We start from the raw sequence: 15,399 nt of genomic DNA, 5'->3' as shown, positions 1-15,399 counted from the left end.
AGAAGAAAATTTTTACCATTACTATTTTCCTCGGGAATTAATAATAGAGAGTAAATGCGTGTGGGTTGAACAGATAGTTTGACATCCTGCTTGATAGGAAACATCAAGGCAGACAGATAAGAGTCAACAAAACTCAGTTTCTCTTTAGTTACATTCATATAATCGAAAAGTCATGAAATTCGTCTTTTAATCGTCCAAATATTGGAAATATGGCAATTTTCTATTTCATCTTTACTTTATTCACACTGGTACGTCTTATGAATCAAATTCTCTTTTTCTTTCTCCTAAGCTTTCATTTTCTCTTCTCATTTCTTTTTTTTTTTTGACATTCTGAAACTATAAATTCACCTAAATGCTAATTGTAAGTTTATTAAAACTGAAAATTTTTTCAAAAAACTAATAAATATTTTACTCTATTTCTCGTAGTTTTTTTCTATTTTATAAATTTTTGCCAATCAATGAAAATTGAAAAATAGTTCTTTTTCGTTTATTTAGTGAAATAAAAAAAATTTATCGCATTTTGAAAATAAGAAATTGAAATGTTTCGAGAAATGTAGTTATTTTTGAAACACTTTCTTAAACTTTTCAATTTTTAATTTTAATTTTTTTTTTTTAAATTTTAATTTGCAAAAATTTTGATAGTAATTTTAAACTTTAAAATCCATTCAAATGTGGGTGGAATTTTGCAAAAATTCATAACAATTGATTCAGTTTTTTTCCTCCGCTAAAGAAATTTTGTAAAGTTTCTTATTTATTCTGTAAATATTTTCAGTTTAATAAACTAGATTATCTTATTCTTTGGTTGATTTTACTTCTTCTTATTATCTTTATGTAAAAAATGATATTCATATTTTATGTAAACCACTTTCACTTGTAATCTAACTAAAGTTTATTATAAGAAAAATGAAAAATGTTTGTTGATAAGTGAAAAAGATTGGAAATAAATTTAGTGTTGACTGCATGTGTCGATTAGGGACAGTATGCAGCACAAGTAGTTGATATCGGTGGCGTTTGGGAAATAAAATGTCCACAGGGATGCTCCTGCCAAATTCTGAAATTCGCTGACCTATCTCTTCATCAGTGGCTCGATCCGAGGTCACAAAATCAGGTACGGATAAGGAATAGCCGAAACTCGTTTCTCGAAATACATAATCTATTTTTTGGAATTAGGCGGTGGACGATGCGGACAAGGATGCCGACTCCATTTTTGCCAATGAATTACTCAAAGTGGCCACGTGTGTCGTATCGGAAAATCCGTCGGAACTTCTTCACAAGCTACCCTCCGATCTGCAGGTCCTTCAATTACTTTTTCATTTTTTTGTCACTTCAATTATTAATATCTATTATATTTCAGGTTTTAAATATACAATTTTTATTCTACTAAAAATTATAGATAATTTCTGTTTTGAAAAATTTAATTATTTTTTACGATTTTTTAATCTAGTTTTATTCTACAAACGTCCAAGAAGTTGGCAGTGCCATTTTACTTTCGACAAAAAAGAAAATATGTACTAAACTGTGCTAATTTTCTGACACAAAATATTTTTCAAAAAAGTTAATTACTAAACATGAAAATGAAATAGGTACAAAACTTTTAAAAAGGGGGGCAGTGAAATTTCAACCCATCTAAATTTTTTATCTTTGGTACAATGTAAATTAAATTCCTCAAAAGAATTGAAACTTCTTCGAAATAATTGAATTTATATTTGTACAAATTTCATTATTTTCTTTTTATTTTTTATTTCATTATTTTCTTTAAAAAAAAGTGCTTCGCAGGAATTCAATTATTTTCAAAACAATATTAATAACATTTCTCGAAAGAATTCAATTATTATTTTCAAAAATTTCGATAAAATTTATTTACTAGAATTGAATTATTTCCAGAAATTTTAATAAAATTCTTCGCAACAATTGAATTACTTCTATAAAATAATAAAATTCGACGGAGGAATTTAATTATTTTCAAAAATTTTGATAAAAAATAAAATTCTTCATAACAATTGAATTATTTTCATATTAAGTGAATTTTAAAATTAAATTATGATTTTTAATTCAAAATATTAATTAATTACAGTTATTATTTAATCTTCAAAACAGTAAATAATAAAATTTTATTAATTTCAAAATTCAAAACGTTTGAAAAGAAATATTATCAAAAAATTAGGAAACAAAAACAACTTCAAACTGCGAACAGACATCCGGAAGACAAGATTATTAATATAGAAGATTAATCAGTGAAATTTCTAGAAATGACACTTTTTCAAAATTAATTTTTGAACTGAATTGCGCTCCTCTAGCGTAAGAATAAAAACGTGATCCCTTCTAAAAATTGTATTAATTATACAATATTTTTTAAATTTTATTACTAGTTTAATTTAATTAATTTAGATTTTTTAAATTAATTAATTAATTAATTTAGATTTTTTAAATTAATTAATTAATTAATTTAATTCTTGAGAACGATTTTATTACTTTTTTAAAATAATTGAATTGAAAATTTTGCAAATATTTTTATTAAAATGACTCAAAATAATCGAATTCTGTCGAAAATTATTTATGTAAATAATTGAATTCTTCTGAAGAATTTTATTAAAATCTAAAATCCTGTAAAATTGTATTAATAATAATTGAAATCCTGCGATGAATTTTATTATTTATAAAAATAATTGAATATAGTTTCTAAGAATTTTTAAAAAAATTTTCAAAAATAATTGAAATTCTGAGAAGAATTTTATTTATTTATGAAAATAATTGAATTTTTGCTAAAAATTTTATTAAAATGCTTAAAAAGAATTGAATTTCTGTGAAAAATCTTGTTATTTTTTAAAAGAATTGATTTCTTGCGAACGATTTTATTAGAATTTTTTAAAATAATTGAATTCTTGTGATGAATATTGTTATTTATAAAAATAATTGAATTTTGCAAATAATTTTATTAAAATGCCTCAAAATAATTGAATTTACGGGAATTATTTTGTTATTTATCGAAATAATTGAAATCTTTTGAAGAATTATTTATGTAAATAATTGAATTACTTCAAAAAAATTGAATTAAAATTGTATTTAAAATAATTTCTTTCGAATAATTTTATTAAAATATTTGAAAATAATTGAATTCTTGTGAAAAATTCTAATATTTTTTGTAAATAATTGAATTCCTAAAAAGCATTTTATTATAATATAAAAATAATTGAATTCTTTCGAACCATTTATTAGAATTTTTTAAAATAATTTAACACCAAAGAAGTAATTTATTACTTTTAAAAATAATTGAATTCGTTTGAAGAACATTGTTATTTATAAAAATAATTGAATTTTGCAAATAATTTTATGAAAATAATTAAAATTTAAAAAATTCAATTAAAATAATTAAACTTTCGGGAATAATTTTGTTAGTATCGACATAATTGAATTTTTTTGAAGAATTATTTATGTAAATAATTGAATTCTTCGTAAGAATTTTATTAAAATCTGAAAGAATAATTGAATTATTTAAAAAAAATTAATTAATATTTTATTTGAAATAATTGATTTCTTTCGAACAATTTTATTAAAATATTTGCAAATAATTGAATTCTTGTGAAAAATTCTAATATTTTTGTAAATAATTGAATTCTTCCAAAGATTTTTAAAAACATATTTTTTGAAATAATTGATTTCTTCGAGGAATTGAAATTAAATTTTTAAGAATAATTACATTTTCTGAGCAGTTACTGTAAAATTATATTAAAAATAATTGAAATCCTGCAATGGATTGTATTATTTATGAAAATAATTGATTTCTTTCGAACAATTTTATTAACATATTTGAAAATAATTGAATTTTTGTGAAAAATTTTGAAAATAATTGAATTCTTTATAAGAATTTTATAAGCATTGTTTGAAATAAATAAATTTTTCGAAATATAATAAATATTATGAAAATTTTATTTTGAAATAATTGAATTCTGGTGGAAAACTTTATTTGTGAAAATAATTGAAATAATTTTGTTAGGGAAAGTAAGTGAATTATTGTGAAGAATTTTATGAAAATTTTTTTTAAATAATTGAGTCTTTCGAAATTTTTTTGAAAATGCTATTCTAAATTAATTGAATTCCTGTTGAAAATTTATTATTTATAAAAATAATGGAATTTTCGATGAATTTTATCAATTTTTTTAAGTAAATGAATTCTGTTGCGAAATTTCATGAAAATACTAGATATTGTAAATAATTTAATTTGGAATATTTTTTGAAAATAATTGAATCGTTTTAACGAATTTGATTATAATTTTTTCGAATATTTTTTTGATTTCTAATAACGAATTTAAAGTGGTGTAAATTCTAAAAAAAAAAAAGTTGCTTTTAGTGTCTGAAATTTTAAAAAAGTTTCTAAATAGCAGCATAATGTAAAAAAAAGTAGTAAATAGTAGATTTTAATAGATGAGTGCGAAGCCTGAATTTACGTATAAATGTACTAAATAAATTTCTAATTTTAATTTTTTGAAAAATTTTGTTCTCTTCTTGGACGTTATAATGTGACGATAGTTATCATGTTTCTTTTGCAGTTAACATTTATTTTTACGTTCAAAAAAATGTTTTCAATTTGAAGGTATTCACAATATTGGAATCTGGAAATGGAGAGTCAGATATAGTTCTCCACTCTTCGGACTTTGAGCGTTTTCAGTATTTAATTTCCCTTGAAATTCAGGGCCTGGAAAATGTCAATATCACAAAAACAGTGAATCCTTTAAAACGAGGAGGAATAGTCCTTTCGGCAGACACTCTCCTACCATTAGGAATGACACTACTCTATCTAAATCTTGAACGAGTGACCCTAACAAATTTAAGCCTGACGAACAAAAATAAAGCGAATTTAGTAGTGAAACCAGCAGTTCCTCCCAATGAGGACTCAACTGATGGACTATTTCCAAAAAATGGTTCGAACCTCGCAGGACATAGACTGATTTTCCTCAGTCAGCAAGTGAACGACAGTAAGGATGACATGGAAATTCTTCCTTACGACATCTACAAACAGGAAGTTGAAGGACGAACGGATTCAGGTGGACTTTTCACTGGACTGAGAACCCTAACTCACTTGAGAGTTTACGACTGCAAACTCACGGACATTTCCTGGCACATGTTTGATGGCTTGGAGAATTTGATTTATCTCTCGTTGGAGAAGAATGACTTGAAAGTAATTCCCGAATTTTGCTTCTATGGAACGCCGAATTTGAAAAAATTGTCTCTCGCCGAAAATCAACTACTCACTCTAACCAGTGTCGATCTCGCGGGACTTTTGACTCTCGAACATTTGGATTTAAGTGGGAATAATCTAACGTTTCTGTCAGAGTTGACATTTCCTCCATTTCCAAATCTTCGAGTGGCAAATTTTGAAAGAAATCCACTGGACTCAATTTTTCCCAGGTAAGCAAAATTTATTAACAGAGTTGCTTCGATTATAGTACAAAATGTCCGAATCAAAATATCAAAACCGAAAGTTCCAAGGGACGGAATATCCAAAAGACTATAAAATCAAAGAAAAAAAATTATTTCCAAAAGAAATAAAATTGAGCGCTCCAATGCAACAACTCGTTCGACGCTCGAAAAATTTTCGAGCGTCGAACGAGTAAAAAAATTCTTTTTAGGAATTCAACTATTTTCATAAATAATAAAACTCATCGCAGAATTTCAATTATTTTTAATACAATTTTAATCGTATTTCTCGAAAAATTTAATTATTCCTAAAAATTTTATTAAAATTCGTCAAAAGAATTTAATTATTTACAAATTTCTTGATAAAATTCTTTATGAGAATTCCATTTTGAGAAACATTCAATTATTCAATAAATTATTTATTTTCGTATTTTAATAATTGAATTCTCTTAAGAATATTCTAATAAAAATTGATTCAAAAATAAAATTCAATTAAAATTTTAGAAAATAATTGAATATTAAAAGCATTATAGCATGGATTTTTAGAAATAATTGAATTTTAAAAAAGTTTCAAATTAAAATCTCTGAAAATCTGAATTTTTCATACTTTTAACTGACAATACAATAGAATAAATTTTTTGAAAAATTTTAATAAATTTTAGTTAAACACACTAAAAAATTGAAATTTGTAGAAGTTACAAGTGATTGTAGAAATTCAATTATTTTCAAACATAATAAAATTTTTCTCAGGAATTCAATTATTTTCAAAAATAATAAAATTCTTCTTAAAGAATTCAATTATTTTCAAAAATTTTAATACAATTCTTCGAAAACATTTAATTATTTTCATAAATAATGAAAATTTCATAGGAATTCAATTATTTATAAAATTTTTATAAATTTCTTGTCAATATTTAATTATTTTCATAAATAATAAAATTTTCTACAAGGATTCAATTATTTTCAAAAATAATAAAATTCTTCTTAATAGGAATTCAATTATTTAAAAAATTTTTATAAATTTCTTCGCAATATTCAATTATTTTCATAAATAATTAAATTTTTTACAAGGATTCAATTATTTTCATAAATAATAAAATTGTTTTCAGAAATTCAATTATTTTAAAAAATAATAAAACTCATTCAAGAATTTCAATTACTTATTAATACAATTTTAATCGAATTCCTCGAAAAATGTAATTATTCTTCAAAATTTTATTAAAATTCGTCAAAGAATTCAATTATTTAAAAATTCTTTGATAAAATTCTTTAATTTTAGCCTTTTTGAAATTTAACAATTTAACAAAACTATTTAACAATTTAACTATTTTACAAAAACTATAATTTTTCCAAAATTCAATATTTTTTTTCTTGAAATTTGTAAATAAAATTGATGAAAACTTTAATGATTTCATTTTAAAAATTTAAATATTATTTCAGTTTTACAACCATTAAAATGTTCAATGATTTCAGTTCAGAAATCTTTTGAAATTTAATTATTTCTAAAAATTCAAACTATAAAGCTTCTAATATTGAATTAATATCTAAAATTTTAACTGAAATTCAATTTTAAATCAATATTTATTACAGAGTTCTACGAGAATTCAATTATTTAAAAATGAAAATAAATATTTTATCAAATAATTGAATATTTCTGGAAATTAAATTCTATTACAGAACTTTATCAAAAATTTTAAAAATAATTGAATTCTTTCAAGAATTTTAATAAAATTTTCAAGAATAATTACATTTTTAGAAAAATTAATTTAAAATAGTATTTTTTTCTAAATAATAATTAAATTCGTTTGAGAAATTTTATTAAAATAGTAGATATTAAAAGTAATTGAATTTCAAAATCTTTTGAAAATAATTGAATTCCCTCGAGCAATTTTCAAGGAATTCATTTAAAATTCTATTGATAATAATTTAAATTCTACGATGAGTTTTATTATTTATAAAAATAATTGAATTCTTGCAACGAAGTTTATTAAAATTTAAAAAAAAAATAATTGAATTTATGTGAAGAATTTTATTATTTATCAAAATAATTGAATTCTTGCGAAGAATTTTATAAAAATTGTGTTTTAATTATTTGTATTTCTTTGAAAATTTTGCAAAATATATTAAAATAATTGAATGTTTACAAAGAATTTTGAAAAAAAAAATTTTTTCAATTAACTGAATTCTTCGTTAAGAATTTTATAAAAATCTTTTTAAATAATTGATTTTCTTCGAAAAATTTTATGAAAATTGTGTTAAAAATAATTCTTTGCAAAAATGAAATTATTTTAAATATAATTTTAAAAAAATTTCATGAAAGAATTCAATTTTTTTAATTTTTCATATTTTTTGAAAAAGTTTCACTATTTCTAAAAATTTTAATGAATCCTTCGAAAGAATTCAATTATTTTTATAAATAGTAAAATTCTTTGCAAAAATTCAATTATTTTCAAGAAAATTTCACGAAAGAATTAAATATTTTTCTTAATTTGTTATAAAATATTTCAAAAGAATTTAATTATTTTCTAAAATTTTAATAAATCCTTCGAAACAATTCAATTATATTTATAAATAGTAAAAAAATTTTAGCAAAAATTCAATTATATTCAAAACAATTTCAATAAAAAATTCAATTTTCGTTATAAAGTATTTGAAAAGAATTCAATTTATTTTAAAAAATTTTAATAAATTCTTGGAAACAATTCAATTTTATTTATAAATATTAAAATTCCTTGTAAAAATTTAATTATTTTTAATACATTTTTAATAAAATTTCATGAAAGAATTCAATTCGTTTTTTAATTTTTCATATTTTTCGAAAAAATTCCATTATTTTAAAAAGTTTTAATAAATCCATCGAAACAATTCAATTATTTTTACAAATAAAAATTTCCTTAAAATTATCGAAAATAATTTAATTATTGCGAAGAATTTTATTAAATTTTTTTTCAATTATTGAATTCCCGTGAAAATTTTATTATTTGTAAAAATATTTGAATGCTTGACAAGATTTTTATAAAATATTTGCTAAATAAGTGAATATTTTTTTAAATTTCATAAAAATTGAATTTCAAATATGTAATTGACATCCATTTAAAATTGTGCTATTTATGGAAATAGTTGAATGCTTCCGAAGAGTTTTATGAAAATTTTTTTTAAATAATTGAATTCTTTTAGTAAATTTTATTTAAAAAATATAGATAGGGATAATAATTGAATTTTGAAAATAATTGAATCGTTTGAAAGAATTTTTAATTTTAAATATAATTTCTAAGAGTTTTGTGAAAATTTTTGGGAATAATTTTTTTATTTCATCTATTAGCGAATTTAAAGTAGTGCAAATTTTCAGAAAAAGAAAAAAGTATCTTTTAGTGTCTCAAATCGAAAAAAGTATTCAAATAATAGCAAATCGTAAAAAATAGTAAATAGTAGGTTTTAGTAGATGAAATTTAGAAAGCCTGAAATTTATAAATTATTTCTCTGATCAAGAAAATTAATTTTCAAGATTTTTTCAGCACTTTTGAAATAATGAACACGACTTTACAACTTTACGTTGGAGGCGATGGATCAAAGTTAAAACTTCAAAAGAACTCGTTCCTGGGTCTACGAGTGCTGGAAGTCTTGCATCTACTCAATCTCGAAATGGAGAGTCTCGAACGCTTTTATCTGCAAGGGATGCCCGCCCTCAAGGAACTCAAAGTACGAGGAAACATTTCGAAAATAGAATTCGACGCGTTTATCGATTTAATTCAACTCATCGACTTGGACTTGAGACATTGTCATTTAAGGCAAATTTCGATGGACGCTTTTTACGGTCTAGAGAATGTAAAACGCATCGATTTGTCCTACAATGACTTGGAATTCATTCCCCCAGGTCTCTTTGCCGTTCAACAGCAAAATAGTCTCAAAGAAATTATTCTCAGCAAAAATCGACTGACTACACTGCCACACGATTTCTTCAAAGCCCTAAGGAATATTAACAGACAGACGCAAATTCAAAATCTTCGCTTGGACGGAAATCCCTGGGATTGTTCCTGTGCAATGGAAAACTGGAATCCTCATGTTGTAAGTTTTGCGAACATTCAAAATTTACAATTTTAAAAATAAAGGTCCTAAAAACAGAAAAATAATTTTAAAATAAAGACAAATTTTCAAGTTGAGTAGAATTACAGGCCTCGGATCGATTTTAAGGAGCAAAAAAAGTCGCTTTAGTCGATTAAAAATACAAAAAAGTCGAAAAAGTCGTTTGTTTAATTCAATGATGTCACAAAAATTTTATCTCGTATTTTTCTGACTTTTCACTGATTTCTAATTTTAATTATTCAAAACTTGAATAATTTTGTTAAATAAATATTTAAATACTTCTTATTTGTTTTTCGACGGGAAATTAAATTTAAAACCTTTTAAAATTGAATAATTTCTAAAAATTAAAACTATAACTATTACAAAATTCAATTATTTTCTACAATTTTTAACAAAACTTCATCTCTAAATCAATTATTTTTAATAATCTTCGGAAAATTCCTCTTGAATTCAATTATTTAAATACAAAAATTAAATTTTTTTATGATAAAATTGTAACAATTATTGTCCATGTGTCTTTAAAGTTATTGATCCAAACACTTAAAATTTGCTAAATTAATTATTTATAATTAATTAAATCTTGAAAAAAATATAAAAAAATAATAAAAGTGTTTAAGAACTTTTAATTATAAACATGAACAAGATTTTCAAAAAATTTTATTAAGTCTAAAAAAGTAAATTTTTACAAATTTCAATTTACTTCGTTCTAAGACAATTAAATCTTAAAAAAATATGATAAAACAATTCTAAGAAATAGTTTCATTGTAAATATTTAAAATTTACTTCAATAGATTAAATTTATTATTAGAAAATAAAAAATTCAGATAATTACAAAAAAAAATTGAATTAAACTTTTTCAAAAAAATTAATTCTGCAAAATTGTTAGTTAAAAGTATGAAAAAATTCAGATTTTTAAAGATTTTAATTTGAAACCTTTTCAAAATTTAATTATTTTTAAAAATTCACGTTATAATGTTTTTAATTTTCAATCATAATTTGAAATAAAATTTTTAAATTAATTTTTATTAGAAAATTCTACGAGGATTCAATTATTTAAATGCAAAAATTAATATTTTGTTAAATAATTAAATGTTTCTTAATATTGAATTGCCATAAAGAATTTTATCAACAAATTTAATAATCGAATTCTATCGACGAATTTTAATAAAATTTTTAAGAATAATTACATTTGTCAAAGAATTGGATTAAAATTTTATTAAAAAAAATTGAAATTCTACGATGACTTTTACTATTTATGGAAATAATTGACTTATTGTAAAAAAATTATTATTTAATAATTTCAGAAGAATTTGAATTATTAAAATTTTTCAAAAATCTAAGTTTTTTAAAATTTCTAATTAAATTCATTAAAATTCTGCGTTGGAGTTTGATTATTAATGGAAACAATTGAATTCCTAAAAAGAATTTGATTATTTATGAAAATAATTGAATTATTGCGAAGAAATTTATACCTAAAATGTTAGTAAATAGTTGAATTCTTGTGAAATTTTTATTATTTATGGAAATAATTTAATGTTTTCTTAGAATTTTATCAGAATTTTTTTTAAATAATAAATTGAATTTTTTTGAAAATTTTATTAAATTACTAGATATAGAAAATCATTGAATTGAGGAAAATTTTTGAAAATAATTAAAATTTTGACAAGCATTTTATTAAAATTTATGAAAATATTTCAATTTCGAAGAGGAAGTTTATTAGTTTTAAAAATAATTGAAATTTTGACGAGAATTTTAGTAAAATTTTTGAAAATAATTGAATTTCAGAGAAAATTTTTATTATTTATAAAGGTAATTGGAATTTTGAAAATAATTTTTTAAAATTTTTGAACATAATTGAATTTCTGAGAATTTTATTGTTTTTGAAAATTATTCATTAAATAATTTCCTTGTAATAATCTTATGATAGTTCTTCAAGAATTAAGTTATTTTAAAGGAAATTATTGTCAGAAATAGAAAAAATTGAAGGTTTTGTGTTAGAATTCGTGGTAATTTCATAGTTTATTACAAAAAAGACACAAAAATTCCGAATTTTCTTATGAATTATAAAAATTTAATTTTTTCCAGTACTTTTAATAAAAATCTCTGACTTTTCCCTGAATTCCCTGACCTGTAGCAAACCTGTAATAATTTATTTTCAAAATTTGCAATTAAAATTCTTCAAATGTTGATTTTCAAAAATTTTAATAAAATACTTGAAAGTGTTGAAAGAAATCAATTAATTTCAATTAAACTTTACAGAATTTCAGTTATTCAAAATGTTTTTGAAAAATTGAATTAAAAAAATTATTCAAAAATAATTTTTGAAATATTTGTCTATAGTTATTTTTGACACTATATAAAAATAGAATTTGTATTTTTCATTTTATACTAAAAATATGGTAATTTGTTGGAATAATTGGAAGAAAAGTCGAAATTTTTGAAAATAATTCGAAAAAAGTCGCATTTTTTTAAAATGGTCGAAGATAGTCGAGAAAGTCATAAAAGTCATAAAATATCCGAGGCCTGGAATTATTATTTAAATAATTTATTATTGCAGGTAAATAAAACTCGAGAGACAACTCCGAGATGTTTCACGCCGAAAGCAGTTCAGAACTGGGGAGTTTTTCACGCCCTACGCAAAGGTGGACTTGCGTGCAAAAGATTTAAGAGAAGACACATCCGCAAATTGGCTAAACTACCAAACTACGAGGAGAATAATATTAGTTAATTTTCCTTAGCACATAAGTTAGCAGTAAGTCTCAATATTGATAGGAAAAATTATCAAATAAATTAGAATATAAACGAGAAACTTTTTCACGTACCTCTTAAAAGTGTAGCACAGGTTCCTTTATAAATACTTCGAATTCCTCCCTCTCTGTACAATTGTCTAACTACATCCTTTGGACCACTATACTTTGGTTTCGCCTCTCCCTGCTGAATTTGTAAAAGACACTTAATTCTTTCGCCAGGAGCCATGATGATGGTTGTGAAAATACCGCTAAAAGCCCCGGCGTAGAATAATTGAGCAAGTGTTAATTTTTCATCCGGTGTTTGTTGCTGTAATTTTTTTCCCAATCCGTAACCCAAGAAACTCATCGCGAAAATTGGAGCGACTCCAACAAGTGGCGCTGCCATTCCTGTAATGTAAGTAAGTAACAAAAACATTAAAAATTAAAAATTAATTAATAAAAAAAATTAATAAAAAAAAAAATTAAAATTAATTAATTTTAATTAATTAATTTTAATTAATTAAACACAAAAACATTACAGAAGACTAATATAATTTTTCTCCAAGAAATAAAATATAAGTTTTTCAATTTTATATGGAAAATAGATTACTTTTGTCTTTTATCTCAATCTTCTTTGAAAAAAAATTAAATTCACAATTTTGAAACAATTTTTGTCAAAATTTCAATTATCTTTAAAAATAATTAAATGCTTTTCCGAAATTCAATTACTTTCAAAAAATTAAATAAAATTCTTGGCAAAACTTGAATATTATTTTCAAAAATTTTCCTCAATTTAATGATTTTCAATATCTATTTTAATAAAATTTTCCAAAAGAATTCAATTATAAAAAGTTGTTGATAAAATCCTTTATTAGAATTCAATTTTAAGAAAGATTCAATTATTCATAAAATTATTTATTTTTATATTTAAATAATTTTTAAATAGTAAAATCTTTGCAAAAATTCAATTATTTTCAAAAAAATTTCACGAAAGAATTCAATTTTTTTCTTAATTCGTTATAAATTCCCAAGTAGCACGTAATATTTGAAACATCCCAGCAATATGCCACAACATTGAGGCAATATTGGTAATGTTAAGGCAATGTTCCCAATATCGCTGTAATATTACGTGCTACTGGGGTTATTTCAAAAGAATTCAATTATTTTCTAAAATTTTAATAAATCCTTAAAAAGAATTCAATTTTACTTATAAATAGTAAAATTCTTTGCAAAAATTCAATTATTTTTAATACAATTTTAATAAAATGCCAAGAAAGAATTTAATTATTTGCAAATTTTTTGATAAAATTCTCGTCAATAATTCAATTATTTTTAGTACAATTTTAATCGAATTCTTCGAAAAGTGTTGTTATTCTTAAAAAATTTATTAAAATTGGTTAAAAGAATTCAAATATTAAATTTTTTGATAAAATTATGTATGAGAATTTATTTTTAAGAAACACTCAATTATTCAACAAATTATTTATTTTTGTATTTAAATAATTGAATTCTCGTAAAATTTTCTTATAAAATTTAATCAAATTAAATTAAATCCCTGTGTTATAGCATAAATTTTTAGACATAATTGAATTTTGAAAAGGTTTTAAGTTAAAATCTTTAAAAATTTGAATTTTTCATACGACTCTGTAGAATTAATTTTTGTGTTAAAGTGTAATAAAATTTTTTTGAATTCATTTGAAGTTTTTATTTTGCTAAATTCCTCGTAAGAATTTAATTATTTTTATAAATTGTAAAATTTTTTGCAAAAGTTCAATTATTTTTAAACAAAATTTTAATAAAATTTCATGAGCGAATACAATTATTTTCTAAAATTTTAATAAATCCATCGAAATAATTCAAGTATTTCTAAAAATATGTAGTAAAATTCTTTGCAAAAATGCAATTATATTCAAAACAATTTCACTAAAGAATTCAATTTTTTTCTTAATTCGTTATAAATTATTTCAAAAGAATTCAATTATTTTCTAAAATTTTAATAAATCCTTAAAAAGAATTCAATTTTACTTATAAATAGTAAAATTCTTTGCAAAAATTCAATTATTTTTAATACAATTTTAATAAAATGCCAAGAAAGAATTTAATTATTTGCAAATTTTTTGATAAAATTCTCGTCAATAATTCAATTATTTTTAGTACAATTTTAATCGAATTCTTCGAAAAGTGTTGTTATTCTTAAAAAATTTATTAAAATTGGTTAAAAGAATTCAAATATTAAATTTTTTGATAAAATTATGTATGAGAATTTATTTTTAAGAAACACTCAATTATTCAACAAATTATTTATTTTTGTATTTAAATAATTGAATTCTCGTAAAATTTTCTTATAAAATTTAATCAAATTAAATTAAATCCCTGTGTTATAGCATAAATTTTTAGACATAATTGAATTTTGAAAAGGTTTTAAGTTAAAATCTTTAAAAATTTGAATTTTTCATACGACTCTGTCGAATTAATTTTTATGTTAAAGTTTTAATAAAATTTTTTTGAATTCATTTGAAGTTTTTATTTTGCTAAATTCCTCGTAAGAATTTAATTACTTTTATAAATTGTAAAATTTTTTGCAAAAGTTCAATTATTTTTAAACAAAATTTTAATAAAATTTCATGAGCGAATACAATTATTTTCTAAAATTTTAATAAATCCATCGAAATAATTCAAGTATTTCTAAAAATATGTACAGTCAACTCTCGATAAGACAAACTCGAAGGGAGACCGAAAAAACTTTGAGTTATCGAAAAGTTTGAGTTATCAAATGTTAATAATGCTTATAAGGAATGAACGGGACCCAAGAATTACTTTGACTTACCGAAAAATTTGAGTTATCGCGCTTTGTCTTATCGAGAGTTGACTGTAGTAAAATTCTTTGCAAAAATGCAATTATATTCAAAACAATTTCACTAAAGAATTCAATTTTTTTTCTTAATTCGTCATAAAAAATGTCAATACCTATGTACAATTCAATTATTTCTAATATTTTTCGAAAAAATTCAATTATTTTCTAAAATTTCAATAAATCCTTCAAAACAATTCAATTATATTTATAAAAATAGTAAAATTCTTTGCATAAATTCAATTATTTTCAAAAAAATTTCACGAAAGAATTCAATATTTTTCTTAATTCGTTGTAAAATTTTTCAAAAGAATTCAATTA

The 15,399-nt window shown here is 21.5% G+C and overlaps 2 protein-coding genes across 7 annotated transcripts in view; one reads left to right on the top strand and one right to left on the bottom strand.

Annotated features, from left to right (window-relative positions):
- The window catches only part of LOC122507392 (congested-like trachea protein), a 33,414-nt gene that overhangs the window by 4,464 nt on the left and 13,551 nt on the right, over positions 1 to 15,399 (bottom strand). For all 6 annotated transcript variants that reach the window (XM_043620073.1, XM_043620068.1, XM_043620072.1 and 3 more), the window contains exon 4: positions 12,321 to 12,635. In XM_043620073.1, the coding sequence (XP_043476008.1) occupies positions 12,321 to 12,635 (315 nt within the window). The remainder of the gene's footprint in view (positions 1 to 12,320; positions 12,636 to 15,399) is intronic.
- LOC122507389 (carboxypeptidase N subunit 2-like) lies at positions 3 to 12,307 on the top strand. The gene is made up of 6 exons (XM_043620062.1): positions 3 to 248; positions 974 to 1,108; positions 1,171 to 1,293; positions 4,592 to 5,406; positions 8,931 to 9,480; positions 12,056 to 12,307. Exons 1-6 carry the CDS (start codon positions 210 to 212, stop codon positions 12,224 to 12,226), a joined length of 1,833 nt encoding a protein of 610 aa, XP_043475997.1. The 5' UTR covers positions 3 to 209; the 3' UTR covers positions 12,227 to 12,307.

The sequence above is a fragment of the Leptopilina heterotoma genome, unplaced genomic scaffold (genome assembly GCF_015476425.1).
Source record: "Leptopilina heterotoma isolate Lh14 unplaced genomic scaffold, ASM1547642v1 Lhet_47, whole genome shotgun sequence".
NCBI classification, from domain to species: Eukaryota; Metazoa; Arthropoda; class Insecta; order Hymenoptera; family Figitidae; genus Leptopilina; species Leptopilina heterotoma.
The sequence above is the reverse complement of the archived record's forward strand: the minus strand, read 5'-3'. Positions and strand labels throughout refer to the sequence as shown.

Excerpts from the sequence above, each read along its gene's own strand:
- LOC122507389 (XM_043620062.1), top strand. The coding sequence starts at position 210 with ATGGCAATTTTCTATTTCATCTTTACTTTATTCACACTG. Across the intron at positions 1,294-4,591 it reads AGCTACCCTCCGATCTGCAG|GTATTCACAATATTGGAATC; the intron begins GTCCTTCAATTA and ends TTCAATTTGAAG. Across the intron at positions 5,407-8,930 it reads CTGGACTCAATTTTTCCCAG|CACTTTTGAAATAATGAACA; the intron begins GTAAGCAAAATT and ends AGATTTTTTCAG.